The sequence below is a fragment of the Capricornis sumatraensis genome, chromosome 1 (genome assembly GCF_032405125.1).
Source record: "Capricornis sumatraensis isolate serow.1 chromosome 1, serow.2, whole genome shotgun sequence".
Lineage (NCBI taxonomy): Eukaryota > Metazoa > Chordata > Mammalia > Artiodactyla > Bovidae > Capricornis > Capricornis sumatraensis.
In genome coordinates, this window is record NC_091069.1 from 245,229,849 (window position 1) to 245,249,168 (window position 19,320).

Sequence of the window (19,320 nt, forward strand, 5' to 3'; positions counted from 1 at the left end):
ACCGCGACCGCCCCAGGTAGGTGCCGGCCCGGCCCGGCGCGTCCTCGGGACAGTGGACAGAGGGCGGATGGACGGGCAGGAAAAACTACAGTGCTTCGCGGTGTTGTAAAAATGAGCCTTTACTGGCAATAGGGATTCACATTTCAAAAGCTGATGATCTGAAAGATTTCATGAGAATGCAAAAATAGTTGCTTCTTTTTTAAAACTTGGCCATCTCTGGTACAAAATTTCGCTCTAAATAGCCTTTCATTAATAAGAAACGTAATTATTTTTTAATTGGTTCTCTTCTTTCATTATTTAACAGAGCACTAATCCATGCAGGACAGAAGTGACACTACGCCATAGCTTAAGTGAAAATATACAATATTGCAACGGAAAAAAAAAATCCATTTACCTACATTCAGTTGTGCTGAAACTAGAGGGCATTTGCTTACATTCTGGAACCCTATCAATAAATAGTCACAAAGTGAAGTACTAATATGGGGTCGGGGGAGCCTCGAGATTAGAAAAAAACATTTTGCTTTTAGATGTGGACAAACTGTCACCAACAGCATTTCCAAAAGATGAGTTATTTAGCAATTTTACACATTACTGCAAAATAATATATTGAGTTTTGAAGCAAAATATGAACATTAAAGTATAAACAATAAGACTAGCTATCTAGTTCACGCCTAGGAAACTCTGGCTATGTTAGCAAGCTAGAATAGACAAGATTACCAGTGTAATATTTTAAAATTACATTAACACTCCTGGGCTACAGTTTGGGCACCACTTTGTCTTAGTCCTTTTGTTGAATAAAATAACATCACTTTTACCAGTAAGATCTTCAATTTGATTTCAATTAATTATGAAGAAATCATTTGTGGAAAGCTGATTAAAAATCATAGATAGGGTAATGATAGTACATTTAGTCATGATTAAAATTCTGCATACATTTCAGAGAGGTTTTTACAAGAATATTAAATTTTAAACAAATGCTTATTTCATGCAGTTACAATAAATTTAAGCCAAGCACTTAAAAAAAGGCAAGTATATGTTCAAATCAAATACTCAACCAGAAAAGGGATTCTATTATGAAAGAAGGCTGATGGTACAATCTCAAGTGCTAACAGAAATTAACCCCACCAGAGAAAATTATAACTTCAAAATGAAATCTTCACGACATTAAAAGTCAAAAAACTGCATAAAATACTCTTGAGATTTTTAACATTTTCATTTTATGGCATTTGAGGACATAGCATATCCCAATAAGAAATTTCTGTGAAATTAAGTGCAAATAATCGTCTGGAAATAGATTTAAACATTTCATTAAAGATCAAAAATCAAACCCCATGCACCTAAAAATATTTGCAGTTTATTAGGAATTCTTCCCTTTCTCACCTGTGCTAGTAACAAATTACTGGTATCAGTATTTCAGATGAAAATATACTACAAACAGAGCAAATACAGACTCTGGCTTATGCTAAGAAAAAGAAAGTGACAACAAAAAGCCTTTTTTAAAAGCAGACATGCAACCACAAGTAAATTTCTCAATAAGACACTTAAGTTGATCTGTGTAACAAAAAAAATGCATTACATTCTTTTAATGAAAGAGGAACAGAAACCCTTAGATTGCTGTATTTTACTTTAGATTTACACATGCAAGTCATATATTAATATTCACAGATACTTTTAAATGGGAAAACAACTTGCTTGTAACAGTTCATTTTTCCAATAGCATGTTACTACGTTAAAAAGATTTGACAGTGCGTTCATTTAATCTGGTGATTTTAATTTCAACAAATACCTACTCACAAACCTCATTGCAAATAAATTCTTTATAGTATCAAGACCAGATTTTCTAATCCTAATGAAGGATTGATATAGCCCAGACATGCTGCCTTTAAAGTCTGTTGTGATGAGTCTCTAATAAATTTGCTCAAAATATTCAAAGTTCTAACTTTTAAAGTGCTATAAAGAAACATAAGATGTGACAGTATCATCTAAAAAATATGACTGTTTCGATCTTTATACTTTTTATTTTCTAACTCATTAAGACTAAGACCTGCCTCATAGTGAGGCACATTTTTGGCATTTCTATAAATGCTGCTACATGAAAGTAAAAATGAGAAAAAGTTGTGATAGTCACATTCATAGCTTTCATATAAAAATATATATTCCCTGAATTCATCATATCAAGTGGTCATCATTCTGTATGAATTGCAGTATTATAAACAAAATAAGAACATTAATGGACTTTTTCTATTTCCAACACTACTTCAGAATTCATTTATCAACATTCCCATCATGGAATCCCCAAGCCCTTCTAGTTTATGACTTTTGGGGTTGTGAATTATAGGGCGTGGCTCTTAATAAAGTATTTGCTTCACTCAAATGTCAAATAAGCTCAGTGGCACTCCCTCTTGAAATGTGCCTATATTTTCCCTTATTTCAGTAATGACACCACAGTCATGGTGGTCTGAAATGTTATACTCAACATAGAGCCCTGAAAATTAGCCATCAGGTTGAGATTTTGAAATGTTTTCAGTCCTTCGAGTTTTTGCTACCAACCCTGTACACTTCCCACTTTCTTCCTCTAAAGAATCAAGAGATTTCTTCAAGGCCCTTCCTTTCAGAAAAGGAATAATCTCATGACAGGGCCATTTGTCTCTTCTTTCCACCTCTCCAACTAAAGGCTCCACAATCTATTTCCTCCTCAGAACTCTCTTGTCATATGCATCTGTACAAGGGCTGACTAGGAGGAAGCCCTCCTCCCACTTTGCCCCACTGGGTTATGGCTTTTAAAAATCCCTCAGAAGGTGCCAACAAGGGGTTAACAACGTTAGAGCTAGGAGCAGAATGCAACTGCCAGTTTACCTGTGGCCCCTGGTTTTCAATTCCACTTCTACATTTTCATAGTCACTACTGTGCTTTTTCTTTCCAGGATCTGAAACGCCTCAAAAGGGGCATTTTTCTATTAATATCTTCTAGCTCCTTTTCACTTTCAGAATTTATGGTTGTATCCTCCTCTTTATAAACATTGAGTAATTTTTTCTTAGCCGCAGCAGAAGCATTTCGATGGGGCAGTTTTCTGCTGCTCCTCCTAATCCACACATTTTCTGGTCCTGAAATGGTTTCCTTTAGATTACTCATTATCTTTATTTTATTTGCAGCAACAGTAGCACATCTGCGGGGCGCTTTCTCAGGCGCCATTGTGGCTTTCAGAGTCTCACTAGGCATTGGCACTGCATCCTTCTGAATATGCACACATGTTCTCACTTTTGTATTGGGTTCTCTGTCTTTAGGAACAGATTCTGAAAAATGAAAGTTCATGTAAATGCAAAAATCTTGTACCACAAGATTTTACTACTTACATTCCTCAACAATACATTCCTCAACAGTGTTACAACTACTCACATTGCTAAATGAAAAACCAGTGATCATCATCAATGACACTACATGTTTTTGACATCGATATAACCTTCCACTTCCTTGTCTACAAATGAGTCTTGGACAGAAGTTACAGCCCCTTGCACACTTCACTGTCTCTAAGGGTAACTGCCCCCTAAAGCAGCAGACTTGTTAGAATAGGGTTATACCCTTCAGGATCATAAAGTGAAGTCACTCAATTGTGTCCGACCCTTTGCGACCCCATGGACTATAGCCTGCCAGGCTCCTCCGTCATAAAGCCACTCACCAAAAAGCACTTTTTAAAAATCTTTTTAGAGTAGAACTTTGTAGGTTTTAAATTTTTGGTGTCATTTCTAATACTCTATGTTGAATTACTTTAAAATATTCAATAGGACTTCTGAAATAATTTTCCTAGAACCTAAACAAGAAGGAAATGCCATCATGACTATGACACAGCATTAGCCCTACTTCAAGATCCTTAAGGTTTCAGTTCCAACACTGGTATTTCCTTTAGTCAAAAAGTTACATGGGTCACCAGTAGATAAAAAGGAACTGTATATTGGTTTTATACAACCGAAATTTAGTTTTAATCCTAGATTAATCTTTTTCAATTTCAGGATTTTATATAACTGAAATGATCAAATCCTAGTTTCACTGCTATTCAGTTTCTGAACTGGTGTATGTGGGGCACAGAGAGGATCAGGCTGAAGCTTCTAAAAGAAATGAACTCTACACACACAAGCATAGTTGCTGTAACGAACTAAGGAAGTAGCGCAGGCTGCTGTCAGAACTTGTTCTAGAAACTGAACCTCCTAAGCGGCAAAGAAGAACTTTCAAGGAAGTGTTATTGTAGCTGAGAACCAGAAACTGGGACAGGATCCAGCAGGGAAAAGGTAGGACAGAAAGCACTCTGCAGAGGCTAGTCCTTCACTGGGCCTCAGCCAGCAGTTTCAATGGAGCAGAGCAGCCATGGGTGCTTACGTGGGCTCAAATCATTTTCATTTTTGCCAACATCTGAAAGCTAGATTTTCACATTTCAAATACAAACTTAACTAGCACTGTTCTCGGGAACTAGTATTTCTTGATAAAAATGCACCTAAAGTTCATTAGCCCCTGAATGTCAGGCCTTATCTGTTGGCAATCTAGTCTTGTTGCCATTAAGAGCCAAACTATCTAAGACTGTCTTCAAGGGGCACAAGTCTTGCTGGGGGTGAGCGTGTAGGATGCTGCCTCAGGTTTGAAGGTTTTCACAGTTACTCTGTTGCAGTGAAACTACAAACTACCAGCCTTCTTCATTTTTCCTTTGTGAAGGGAGACATTGACCTGTGATCAAGGGCAAATGAGTACAGGTGAAAATGACTTCTGTGAATTGACAAATTCATTAACAGATAGAGTGATGGGCAAAGCCTTAAAACCTCAAAAGTAACTCTTCAGAGTTTACCTTAAATCTATGACATGCATTTCAAAGATGTGCTTGTGTTTTCTCCAAGACCCACGAAAGTTCTCCCATAGTTGGCTACGAACTACTTTGCTAAAAGCAATTCCCCACAAATGCTTGTCCTTTTTACCAAAATTACATGATTCACTTGTTTTTACAGTGAAAATTCCATTTCTGAAGACATGTTTTGCTCAGTAGAAGTCACAGGCATTTCAAAAATGGCATTTTAGTGGGCCGAGCTGCTCAGCAGGGACCCCCATCGGGCACCCCCAACCTTGCCTTGGTTGGGCTCTGGAGTCCCTGCACAGGAAGTTGGGGAGTGAATGGAGGAGAGGCTTAAAAGTGGTGTTATTATCATTTCAAAAAATGCTTTCTTAGGAACTTTTAAATTATAAACTACTGTCTACAAATCAATCCTAGATTCAGAGTGAATCTTCAGCACATTAAATCAGTGTTAAGCAAATGCTAGAATATAAATATGCAACAACAGATGAATAGTTTTAAAAAATACATGGTAAAATTAAGGTGAAATTTCTACTTTACAGTAAAATGAGGATGCTATTATCAGTCAACAAACTGCATCCATTTGCATGTTGGAAAAATATTAAAAATATACAATTAGTTCATTCCCAACATATCCAGTGGATTTGTACATATAAAATCCTACTACACTAAATTTCTGTGAGACAAAATGATTGAAGTTGCAGCAACTAATTCCTTTTCAGTGTTGTGATCAAAGTACTTATACTGACACCTTAGAAACCTAGCAAGTACCAACTCTTAAGACATTTGTAATCCAAAATAAGGGAAAAGATTCTACAGAAGAAACTGTAACTAGTCTTTTAAAAATGCTTTAAGGAAATATGAACTATTAGAGGGGAGAGGATACAGGATTAAGTTATATTGTATAAGGTATCTCCAACGATTAAGCTGAATCTCTAAAGGGTTAAACCATAACATGGGAATGTCATCAAGATAAAAATTTGAGGAACACAGAATGACAGTGTGGGGAATTTTTTAAAACTGTAATACATGTAAGTCAGTGTCAATTTTATTACTGAGAACTTGGTAAATTATCAAGTGTTTTATTCTGAGAAAACTAGTTTTTAGAAATATATATACAGACTAATTCAGGGTTAGAAGTTCAATATATATATTAGGGTATAAGCTTAAAATTTTTGGAGGATACTGCTCTAACGATAATTTCTGAGAGTGCCGTTTAATACTAACTAACCAGCACAACCCCACAAGTCCTACTATCCCAGGTGGTCTTGGGTCAGCCATGGGTGTTGGAATGGTCACTGAGTGCTTGAGGCATTGTTGCTTTTCATTAAATGGCTCCTTATTTGGGTATAATAAAAACTTCATTAGTAGAGTGACAATTTACATCTTTAGTAGGGCTCTGTCACAGTTTACTGAGATGGCCACTTTAAAATATAACTCACAGATCACTATGTATTCTCATATGGTCTGTAGTGAATAGAAATCTGGATGTAGACATTCTAGTTTTGATTCAAAGCAACAATCTCTGGTTTCTGAAGGATTATTCATATTCCAATTATGATACTTCATAACACAAAATTGTAGTCCTAGATCTGAAGTAAACTTTACATCATTGCTATAGAAGCATAAACAATTGTATTCTTATCAGCATTTAAACTGAGAAACAAATATGAGAATGGAAAAATATAAGAAAATGTCTGAGCCAAAGTAAAAATAATATACTGGCCTATTTCATATACTTTAAATACAGACAACTATTGGTCACTGATTGCGGGTAAATCAAGCTCCTATAAAGGGAAAACATTTTAGTTGCAAATCGTAACCTCTCTCCACTAAGCCTCTTATCAGAGCAGACTTTGAGACAGCCTTTCTTTTCTTCATCATCTGACCTTCACTGATAGGCAATGACCGGAACTCTGGAAGCAAACAGCATTTACTGATATTCCCAACAGTGTAAGTCTCCATATACCCCATAACCTGAAAGTCTCACTAGAGATGGGCTGTAGAAGAGGGTTTTCTGTAACTCGAAGGGTTTAACATTTTTCTCAGGGGAGCTGGTAACACTGAGAAGTCAATGGTATGGCAGTGCCAGGTCAAGAGACTGTTAAATAATTCTGTAACCTAGGGTTGTTCTCCAGTAGTTTGGTCACTTCTGTGGTTGAATAAATGGCCTTAAGTCTTCAATTCACTCAATGATGGGTACACAGAACCTTGATGTGTTTTCCATCTACAGCTAATCTAGGTCCCTATAATTTTATCTCTAGCAACAATTAATTGATAACAATCATTTTTAATGATTCTCACAAGAGTTGTGATGGATATTGCAACTTTTTCTAAAAGTCTAATTAAAAAAAAACTATGAAGTATGAATTCAGGGATCTTAATCTGCTTAAATTTGTTAGGAGATGGATCATTTCAGACTAATGCAGGCAGGATAAGATGATATCAGAAGTAAATACTGGGTTTTTCAATCTGCTTTATTAGTTTACAAATGAAAAGCAGTGGGGCCACCGACAGCTAGAAGGCAGCCTCCTTTCAAGCACGTCTGACTCCCTCCAGGCTCTGACTCACACCTAATGTGGAAGTCCTGCATTCTGCCTGCAGAAGAGATCACTTTTTACAGAAGAGATCACAGATGGACACAGGGTGGAGAGCTGCTTAAATCCAGAGGTGAAAGAGTTGCAGGGGGAACTGGATGGTGCAGATCTCACAGAATCAACCAGCTAGGTGGCTTGTAGTAGTTTAAAAAAAAAAAAAAAAGAGCCTTTACTTGTAATTATGCTGCTGCTAAGTCACTTTAGTCATGTCCGACTGTGCAATCCCACAGACAGCAGCCCACCAAGCTCCTCCATCCCTGGGATTCTCAAGGCAAGAACACTGGAGTGGGTTGCCATTTCCTTCTCCACTTGTAATTATAATGACTATTAAATTTGGTATATTTTACTACTTCAGTTAGTTGAATAAAAAACTGGTTCCTAGTTGACAATGCAGATTCTGACATGGTAATGAGCTAATTTAAAAAGTTAAAAGTACAGATCTCAAATGGAGATAGAAAACTAAAGATTTGCTTTTTTGACAAGCTCCAGTTAAGTGGTTAGAATTTTACAGGTGAACCAAGTAAGTATGGATCAAAACTTAGAAAATAAACTTTAACCTATTAGAAATTAAAGATTTCTTTAACATGTAATCACTAATCGAAAAAGGTTAACAATTTCTAAATAATTTTCCTTGTGGAACCAAGGGTAGGCTGGCTGCTGCAGTCCACATAGTCTGTGCCATCTCATTCAATTGTCAGACTGCCTCTTTCTCTTTACAGTCCGAATTTCCACTGAAGATTTTAATAAATCATAAAACTTACCTTAAAATTAACTTAAAAAACTAAAGTATGACAAGACAATATGCTGTGGCACTGATAACTCAGTTCAGTGAAACCACCAGTCTTTACAAACAGTCTCAAGTTACTTACATGCTGCCAGAGACAGGGCCTGCAGTCTGCAGGTCTCCAACACCGAGCACCCCCACCCGCCTCCCTCCATCAAATCCACACACGCAATCCTTGAACAGACACCGAGTAAGAGCCTTGATATTTTTTTAACCAAATTAGCAATGTATTAGAAACCAGTTTGGCTTATGAGTGATTGGTAAAAATTTCTCTTAAATTTGAGAATTCCCATGTATCCTTAGGCAACATCTATAATCTTTTTAAAGTTATAAGATTTTCCTTAAACTGTAAGAAAAGACAACACATCCCTCATCATTGTACTTTTTACATTTCAATCCTTTCCATTAAATTCACAATTTGATACTACTACTATAAGTAGTATTTACTAATCTAGTTGGACTAGATTTTTCCACAATGCTTCATTTTCTCCCTTTGACAAGTATATTTGGTCTGATCTGTATGTTCCCAAATACTAGAATAACAGACAGTCTTATTCTGTTCGGTTGCAATTTTCTTAGGGTTTCTGCTTTATTATTTCCTGATACCCACAGCAGAAGTTGAGAGATATAACTTTAAATAATTAACACACAAAAAGTTCTTCTACAATGAAGGTGCTTTGTTACACTCCATCATACTAGAATAATTGAACTGTAATTTCCATACAATGTATGAACTAAAGGATTTGATGACAACTACAAGATACCTGATAAAGTAAGTAAACTGACTTAATACCAATGAGAAGAATGGAGATGGCATTTCAGCTATAAAAAGGCAAGGCAAAAAGACCTTTTCTAGCCATTTAAATATTACTCAAAAAACAAATACAATTGAGTAGAAAGGAAAACCAAAAATACTGTATGTACCTTTAACAATGTTCTTGTAATCTGATATACAAAACTTCTCATTTTTTTCCCCCAGGTAATGCAAATTAAATTTGTACTAACAAAAGAGATTAATAAAGTCCTTTCATTTCAGTTCTTAATATCATACAGTGAACTTAATAAATTCTGTGTTCTGATTATTCTGAAGAAAAAAGGCTAGAAGAGGGACAAGGAAACATAGTATGGACCCAACGTTACTCTAAATAAGAATTTTACTTAAGAGATCATCAGCCAATGGAGTGTGAAGGATTTAGTGATGTATTTTATTCTTATTTTTGGACAGCAGTACCTTCAGGTGGTAAGTTTATTGGTTTATGTCTCCTTTTTCCATTTACCTAAAACATAAGTTCTTTCACCCCATTTCTTATTATAAAACTAATTTTCTTTTTAGGTACAACTCTTAACTATTCTTGGAAGAAACTTTTATGTTGTAACATGGAGGCTGTGAGTAAATAAATGCATCATTCTTTTGAGGATTACTAAACTGACAAAGGATCTAATCCCCTAAAATTAAAAAAAACAGGGGGGGCAAGGGAGAATGATTACCCTAGGAATTATCTGAAAATGGGATAAACTTTTCCTTTTATTCAGAAGTTACTATACATTGTCAATATACCCTTCTTAAATAAGGAGGAAATGGGTGGGGGGAAGCTTTTTAAACTTCACCTATTTTTATGTTTGAAATCTTTTTGTCTTAATATGCTTGGTAAAATTAATCCTTAAAAGGAATCAAAACTCCAATCTAAATAACCTCAAACCTTTTTTTAAACCATAAATGAATAAAATCATAGGACTCTGGACATACACAACCACAGTAGTCTTTTCTTCTTCATATACATCATTTAGTTACTTCAAGTGCAATGGAAAGCTCTAGCACTTACTTCTGGATCAGTTCACATTCCACTTGTAACTTTTTGTCTTTTTTCACAGGAAAAATACAAACTGATCCCAAACTTATTAAAGTACATTTGTGCATTAAATCCCTGCTCATTTTGCATAAAGAGAAATAGAAAAAAAAAGTCAAACATGTTCTAGTGCTCAGTGTAAACATTTTGAACTATTAATTATTTATTAATTTTCCTTAAGGGTACTTAGAAGTGTGTGTCACATATTCAAAGTTAACCTTAGGAATAGCACCATGACCAAAAAAATCCATAAAAATGATTCTCTCTATAATCCCTTAGTTTTACTTCAGAACTTGAGAAGCTACCATTGTCAACCACGTTTTCAAAGTCACCAGGCCAATTCTTACTTGTGTTTTTGGTTTTTTTTTTCAGATGAAACAAAAATATTGCTTCTACACACAAGGGTCTAACCATTTTGGACAAAATGAAAAATTAGGAACTGGCTGACCAGCCAATCAATTCAGTCCAAAAGTTAAGAACAGTTCTACTGATGAAGCCTAAATGGTTTAAGTATCATTTTACCAAAAGAACTGATGTATTTATGAATATATTCCATATTTGTTTATGGATTTTTTTGGTACCTTTTTGCAGATGATGGTAAACATGGAGTTATAACCCTGAGAATAGATATAAAACAGAGAAGTTTAAGAAGAGTTAAAATAAATTAATGAATATGACATCTATCACCATTTCTCAAAATTAAGGAAGTAAAGAGCATTCCATTAATTTTTTTCAGGTCACTAGTCAAGGACAATTATCCTGACTCAATCTGTCAAGAATACAGTTAACATGAACTTTGAGAAGGAAAGCATCATAGTTTTGAAGTGGTGATAGCTCTCTCAACAACCAAAGGAGAGGCAGGCAGACCACCTATCTCACTTGGTAATGTCTAAGAATATCCTTCCCCTTACACCACAGTAGAAAGAGAAAGAACCTTCTACCATGTCAACTGGAATAGAGAACCAAGAAATACCAACACTTCAGAACATTCTAACACTGATATCAGAGTCTGATGTTTTTCAATGTCTGCCACCTTAAGGATACACAGGAGAAAAGGGTTAATTTTGTCTGAAACCAAACACAATTAGGGCCAATAAATAACAAAGGGTGGGGGTACTGTAATACACCCTTTAGCTACAAAATATGTAAACCACTTGAGTCAAGTCCATCTTCAGGCACAAACAAGCTAGGAATGGCCACCTACACTGTTTGGAGTAGCACAGCCTATCAAGTAAAAATATTTGGCTCGAAAATAAGTGTACTATGGTATTTGATGATGTGGTAAAAGTCACGCTTTAAGTGAATTTCCAAATTATTTTCCCACAACAGTTTCTTAGATTTATACTAGAAGTCACTAATAAAGATACTTAGTTGCACCAGCAAAGAATGCTTGGGATTGCACATGGCAGCAGTAGACTAAAAGAGATAGAGAATGACAACTAACTATTTTCCTATAGAAATGAGATTTGCAATTGCACTCTTATCAAAACTCAACTCTACAATTTAAGGGGAACACTACATATAATTTAAATACTCTTTTAGCCCTGTACACTCTATTAAAGAACACACTTTATCTAAATCTAAGGCACACAAACTCTATTTCACAGAGTAAGACTATGGAAGACCAAGATTTTGGTTAAATTCCATAAATGGAAAACAGGAGATCTTGGAAAGACAAATCATATAATATTTTGTTAGTGCACAATTTAAAAGAAAATGCTAGCTATGGTCTGGCCTTAGAGGTTTAAAATATACAATCAAACATTAAAAAAAATAATAATTTACCAGCGCTTTATGAATTCAAGTTTATAAAATAAAGTAGATGATATTTTCCTTAAAAATAAAGAGAAAAAGAAGACCCAACAGGACTTGGAAAGAAAAATTGGAAACCATTTCAATGAAAATGATAAAATCTGGTAAAATGCCATCTACTCAAGTAGCCAGGGAAAGAAAAAAAAGTGGCAGGTACCTTGCCTACTAATCGTGGCTACCGCCCCTTCCCCAATTGTTATGTCAGTATGAACATAATATTTACGAAGAATCTGTAAACAAAGGTCATGTGAAATTATACTACAATAGGACTGGAATTAGAAACTACCACCTCTTGACGAATTCTGAAAATAACTGTATGACACTTGCTACCATAAAAGTAATGCTTATTGGTTCTGATAACCAGAATGTCTAGTGTTTAACATATTTCAAATTCTTGCTATGTTTAGTTAAATACTGTCAAAAGTAGGTTAGATCTGCCCCCAAAATGAAGCATATTTTGGCACCTGTGCTGATGCTGCTACAAAGGCAAGCAAGTGCAAATAAAAATAACAGTCATGATTTAGTCACATTCATAACTTTTCATAGAAAAATATAAATATATTCCCTGAATTGTAGGACAAAAAATAATTTCAACAGCCAGCTTTCACTATAAATTCCAATCCATTCCGTCTTTAAGTGAACTGGTTTTCCCTCAAGGTCATAAGGTGCAATCATCAAAATCTAACACATTTTCTAAGCTCCTATCATCATCCCCATCATGGTATCTCACGGTCCTTCTACCCTGATTTCTCGTCTTTATCTTTGAACGTCGAAGAACTCTTTTAGATTTTGCATAGTCCACATCCTCCCAGTCATTATCATCCACATTTAACCTAGGACGTTTGCTCTGTCTTGGTCGTCTCATAGTTTTAGATACGTTAGCTGTAAAAGTTTTACCTTTTCTAACTACTTTTGCTTTCCCTTTCGTTTTCCTCTTTTTGGTTTTTGAATCATCCGTACAGTCAGCATCTGATTCAGTGGCAGATCCCAAATCTGAGTCAGATTTAGGGCTAGTGTCTGGTCCACACTTTGAACTCCCTGTTGTTTCAGAAGCTTTCAGATTTTCCAATTCAGTTTGCAGTCTCTTCCTTTTTACTTCTGTCTCGGCAGCTTCCTGCGAATCCCGCACCACTTTTGTCTTACTGAAAGGAGCCTTCCCATAGGTCCGGAGCCTCCTGCCGTTCCACCTACGTAGCCCATAGTTCAGTTCCTCTTCAAAGTTATTCTCTGCAGTAGCTTTGTGCACCAAAGTTGACTCAGAAGAACATTTTCTACCTATCTCACCCCGTGGAATATGGCTTTTTGAATCTTCCTCCAAAGACACAATCAAGGCATTCTTTGTTTTAGAAGGTGCAACACTAGTTTTGAGACTCCTGGTACGCCTGTTCTTGTGTCCTGAATTCAACACACCTTCAGAGTCTGAGTCTTCATTTAAAGAGTGACTGATACTTTTTGTACTACCTTCTGAGTCAGCATCAGGTGGCTGCCCTTCACAGCCACTCTGTTCGTTTGGCACTTCACAGTTTACATCCCCCTCAGAATCGCTGTCTATCTTCTGAGCTGTGGCACATGCAACATGGAGGGGCTTTCTCCTTGCAATTTTGCTCCCAGTGCACTCGTGGTCTACACAGCCTTCTTCCACGTCACTCATCAGCTTGATCCGACTGGCAGCGGTGGTGGCACACCTCCGAGGCACTCTCAGAAGGCCTGGTCTGGCTCTGGATGCTTTCTTAACCACCTTCGAATTGCTGTCTGAGTCACTGGAACAGACCCTTTTCCTGGCAGCTTTCCTGCTCTGTCCGTGATTTTGTGATGCAGAATCTAAAAATTAAGCATACTCTTTTAATCTTTACTAGAAGAGTAAGTCTAAAGGAATTAAATGTTCAACATTTTAAACAGCTTAAGTCCAGGATTTCTTCTAACTTCAGAGGAGGATGGCAGTGAATGGGTTCAGCTTTTACTACTTTCGAACAGTGACTTTTTCAGCCTCAGCACCATTCACATACGCCCATCAATAACACCCCATGCTTTCTATCTATATACACAAGACACTCAACACTATAATATTTTATTGACCTGAATACAAACTAAAGTCTCTTCACCATTGCACTAAGGTATGCAAACTAACCACTCTCAGCCTCCCTGAAACTTAACAAGTTCCATCACACACTAAGTTTAATCTTAGCTTTACATGGCTCCTGATCTAGTATTTTTCTCCATTTACCAGGACAATCTCAATTCAGCGATTTATCTTAACTCTCCATACTCCAGAGTTATTATCAATAAAATGGACATAATAATAATAGTACTTACTTCATAAAAGATATGAAGACTAAACTGGTTCATAAATAAATGCAAAGCATTCAGAAAAAGAATCCTGATGACAAATAGCTTGGGAACTGTTCTGTGAGCTATTATTATTGCTACCTCCCACATTCCTTTCAGTCACCCTTTTCTTTCCTTCTTCTTCTCAAACTATTATCACCAATAGCTTATAAATGCTGGCCTCTGCTTTTCTTGAACCCATAGACAATACAATATCCCCATTATCAATGTAAGAAGTGAAATCTCTATTAAAAATAGCTATGGCCAAGGCTGTCTGTTACACGAGCAAAACTAAATGTACTCAACAACCAGTAACAGTACACAGAGAGAGAAAAGATGAATGGAGAATGCATGGCATGGAAAGAAAGCAGGTAGCAAAGTAAAATTTCATGGGGAAAAAAATATATATGCTATAAAAAAAAAGACAGCAGTGAACCAAGGTTAAATGTTTTGAATTACCTTTTATAAGACTATTTGGTTTTTCTTTTGCTTTCTTGTCATCATCTGAATCCAAATCAGTTTCAGATACATGATCTGAAAAACACTGGGATCCAGCAACAGGTTCACCCTTCACATTCCCTGAACTCGGGTTCATTTCCATCTTATGACATCTGTCTTGCCCATCTTCTTTGTCAGACTCAGAGTCCTCTGAATCACTGAAGAGCTTTGCTTTTTTAAGGAAAGGAGCATTCTTGCGACCTGTGCTGTATTTCCTACTGCTGTATTTTCTTGTTTCAGAATTTGCTTCCTCCTCTTCCTCTGAGATGCTTTCTGCCGTAAGTTTCAGCAAAGATGTTGATGGGCCAGCAGTTCTGCTATGTTCATTATCTGAATCATGACTTTTAGAGTCTTCCTCAGAAGATGCTATTTTAAGGAATTTTGTTTTAGAAGTTGCTGGAATTTGGGACTTGTAACCATTAGCATGCCAATTTTTCCGGGCTACCCGTAAATTACTTTCTGACTCTGAATCTCCATTTTCAGTATTCTGGGCAGCAAGAGAGTTGGACAATGGTGACAGTTGATCTTTTAGCTCCTCTTCTTCAAGTTCTGACTTCAAGCTCTGGTCATCCTCAGAATTATGTAATAATTTTTTTCTAGCTACAGCAGAAGCATTGCGGTGGGGCAGCTTACGGCCAGAACAGACACTTTCGGAGGTAGAATTCTCCTCTACATCACTCATTAACTTGATTTTATTGGCAGCCACAGCAGCACACTTTCGCAGCACTTTCCGGTTATTTCCAGCTCTCGCTTTTACACTTTCACCGGTCGCCAAAGAATTGTTATCTGAGTCACTTAAATAGACTCTCTTCCTAGTGGCTTTTCTGCCACATCCATTTTCTAAAGAAACTGGACCTAAAAATAAAGTAACAGATTAGAAAGGCCTTCCTTATTCCAACATTTTAAAATGACTTCATTATTTTAGTACTAATGTTCCTATTCTTTTAATGTCAAAACAGATTATACCTGTCTAAATTTTAAAAGTTTAAAGGGTAGAACAGAAGAGAATCCAGAAATAACCCAAGCACAGATGGTCAATTAATTTATGACAAAGGAGCCAAGAATATAAAATGGAAAAGGACAATCTTGTCAATAAATAGTGCTGGGAAACTAGACAGTCACATGTGAAAGAATGAACTAGACTACTATCTTATACCATAAGATATACTATATCTTATTCTATATCTTATAACACTCAAAATTAACTCAAGGTGGATTAAAGAATATAAGACCTGAAACCACAAAACTAGAAGAAAATATAGGCAGAAAGATCCTTGACACTGGTCTTGACAATCATTTTTTAGATCTGACTCCAAAAGCAAAAGCAATGAAAACAAAAATAAACAAGAAGGACTACATCAAACTAAACAGCTTCTGCACAGTAAAGGAAATCATCAACAAAATGAAATGGCAACCCACTGAAAAGGAGAAAATATTTGCAAAAAAATATATCTGATCAGGGGTTAATATCCAGAATATACAGAGAACTCATTCAACTCAACAACATTCCCCCCAAAAAAATCAATTTAAAAATGGGCAGAGAATCTGAACAGGCATTTTTCCACAGAAGACATACAGATGGCCAATAGGCACATGAAAAGACACTCAACATCACTGATCATCAGGAAAATGCAAGTCAAAACCAGAATGAGGTACCACTTCACATCTGTTAGAATAGCTATTATCAGAAAGATAAGAAATAACAAGTGTTGGTGAGGATCTGAAAGAAAAGAAAACCCTTGTGCACTGTTGTCGGGAAAACTGGTGTAGCCACAATAGAAAACAGTATGGTTGGTCCTCAAAAAACTATATGATCCAACAATTCCAATTCTGGCTGTTTACCCAAAGAAAACAAAAACATGAATTTGAAAAGATACATGCAACCCCCATGCTCACTGCAGCATTATTTACAACAGCCAAAATCTGGAAACAACCTAAGTGTTGTTCCCATATGGATGAATGGATAAAGAAGATAACAAACACACAATCTACACAAACAGGAATACTATTCAGCCACAAAAAAGAATGGATTCTTGCCATCTGCGACAACATGGACAGACCTTGAGGGCACTCTGCAAAGTGAAATAAGTCAGACAGAAAAACAAATACCCTATGTTTAAGTGGCATCTATACTTATATGTGGAATCTACAAAAACAAGACATGCGCCACCAGGAAACAGACTGGAGGGTGCCAGGGGGAGGGCAGATAGGGAGTGGGTAAAATGGGTGAATGGAGTCTAAAGGTACAAACTTCCAGTTATAAAATAAATAAATCATGGAGACACAATGTACAACATGGCAAGCAGAGTTAATATGGCACTGCATATTTTAAAGTTGCTAAGAGTATATCTTAAAAAGTCTTCATCACAAGAAAAAAGAAAATTTTCTGACTATGCATGCTGACACATGGTAACTAAACATACTGTGGTAATCATTCTGTCAAGTACACAAATGTCAAGTCAATTACACTGTACACCTGAAATTAATACATTTTATGTCAATTATGTCTCAAGGGAAAAAAAGCATAAAGGATATGTAATCACGTGCAGATGCGTCAGGTAAATAAAGCATTCGATATTTATTCAGCTTTTGGGTTCTCTTGACGCACATTTCTCCCAGGACACTGAGCCTCTTCTCACCAGTTTTTCTCTGTGCAGCTCTGGTCCTGGTCACCCTGAGGTTGCTGTTCCTGGCTGGCCCACTACGGGAGGAGGAGTCTCGAGCTCTTGGACTCTCCTTGCTTTCCTCAGAACTATTTGAAGCTGAAGATGATGAAGAGGTACCTAAAGAATCTTCCATTTCACTTTCTAAGAAAAATGAAGCATCAACAGTTCATTACATATACACTCCTATCTTTACACGGTAAGCAGTTATTCTGTAACAACAGACTAAAGGCAGATTCTTAAAACACTTAGAAGTGAGTATATTTTTTAAAACTGTTTCAAAAGAATAGCTGATAATACTAAAAGGTACATAATCAGCATTTGGAATCAAGTTTGTTATCTTATTTCTGAAATTAACATGTTAATACTGATTTAGATTCAGAAAAATAACAGTTTATATACTGATATTTTATAAACAAGCTTTCATTAAAATTTTAACAAACCCCACAATAGTGGGGCTTCTTCCTGCTTCTGTTTTGAAACAAGTATTTCCTATAGAAAAGACAGTCACTTCAAGTCCAATATTTTACAGGTTTTCAGGTCTCTCTCTAGCAGTTGTTCCTAACAGCATCTTTGTATCACACATGCTTCCAAGCTCAAGAAAGAGCATTTCAACATGCGACACACACACACACAAAGGTAGAAAAGGTGTGAGATGCGTAAGATAGGAAACCAAATTTCCTGTTCCTTCACCCAGGCATGTCTATCACAAAACAAATATTCCATCAGAATGAGTGGGAACATATTGTTGAAGGACAAAATCGTGCTCCATAATACAACCCAATTCTATGTCAAAGAAGAAAGTGGCTGATAGAGGAATGGGTATGTGCCAACTTCTGCAATCCACATCCCATCATGCTGACTGTGTTTCCAGATTCTTCTCCTTCCCCATGTATCACTGTCAAACTGATTCATCCTCCTGAGACAGAATTCATCATGTGATTCCCTCAAAATAAGGGACCCTATTAAGTAAACCAAGCTTCTCTGTAAGGCTTGCCAGTCTGTAACTGAGGCTGCATTCTACCTGTCTGATCCTACTGTTTTAAATCACAACAGTAACCACTATACTATCATGACAAGTCATTGAAATCACTCAGAACAAACTCAAGTATGTACATAACACAACCTCATTCACAGCATGTTCACAGTCTGTGTCAGCTACAGTTATACCGCCAAATGGTAATAAACAGTATTTATTATTTTCCAGATCATCAAGCCTTAAATTTACATGATTGAAAATTTTCCATGTCAAATTTTGCACACAAAGTATGATATTTATACCACATTATTTAAAACCTGAAGGATTCAAATTTGCTTAAAATGTGGCCACACCATTTGCAAAGAACAGCATTTATCAAATATAATTAGTTATTCATTTATGTCTCTTCTGTTAAATTTTACGTTCCTTGAATATCAAGACCATATCTTACTTCTTTATTCTTTCCTCAAAATCCACAGTAACTAGCAGTGTTATAAAATTGAGCGCTCAACAGGTGAACACACAACATTCCATTTCTCACCAGATAATGTAGAACCATTTGTCAGAGTGACAGGCCTATTTCTTCTCATTCTTTCTAATGATGCTGCTGAATCTGAAGAGTCACCAGAAGTAATACCTGAAGAGACACTAGCTGTTGTCTTGCGGCTTGCGGAGTAAGTTGCCCTACTTGAGGTAGGCTGGATAGGAGAACCTACGAACTCAGAAATTACTTTTGTCTGAGATTTTAAACGCTTCTGCTTGGTATTTCTGGTCAAAGATAGGAAAAATAAAACAACATTGAGCAAAACAGAGGATGTCTAAATATCAGTGTATTATTAAAGAATAACTTTATGATCAAGACACTGAAATATTCATTATTAACATCTTATTCTAGCTTGGGTTACTATTCTTTTATTTTAAATTTGACATTGCTTTATCCAAATTTGAGTAATAAACAGATGATCTAAGTAACAGTATTATAGA

The 19,320-nt window shown here is 36.2% G+C and overlaps 1 protein-coding gene across 1 annotated transcript in view; it reads right to left on the minus strand.

Moving 5' to 3' along the window:
* Positions 1 to 51: 51 nt before the first annotated feature.
* Positions 52 to 19,320, minus strand: part of BRWD1 (bromodomain and WD repeat domain containing 1) — a 123,407-nt gene continuing 104,138 nt past the window's right edge. Inside the window, exons 38-43 of the mRNA XM_068980370.1 lie at positions 18,878 to 19,104; positions 17,334 to 17,501; positions 14,656 to 15,549; positions 12,769 to 13,692; positions 2,857 to 3,293; positions 52 to 158 (exon numbers count right to left, since the gene is read on the minus strand). Coding sequence (XP_068836471.1) covers positions 2,902 to 3,293; positions 12,769 to 13,692; positions 14,656 to 15,549; positions 17,334 to 17,501; positions 18,878 to 19,104 — 2,605 coding nt within the window. The 3' untranslated portion in view covers positions 52 to 158; positions 2,857 to 2,901. The remainder of the gene's footprint in view (positions 159 to 2,856; positions 3,294 to 12,768; positions 13,693 to 14,655; positions 15,550 to 17,333; positions 17,502 to 18,877; positions 19,105 to 19,320) is intronic.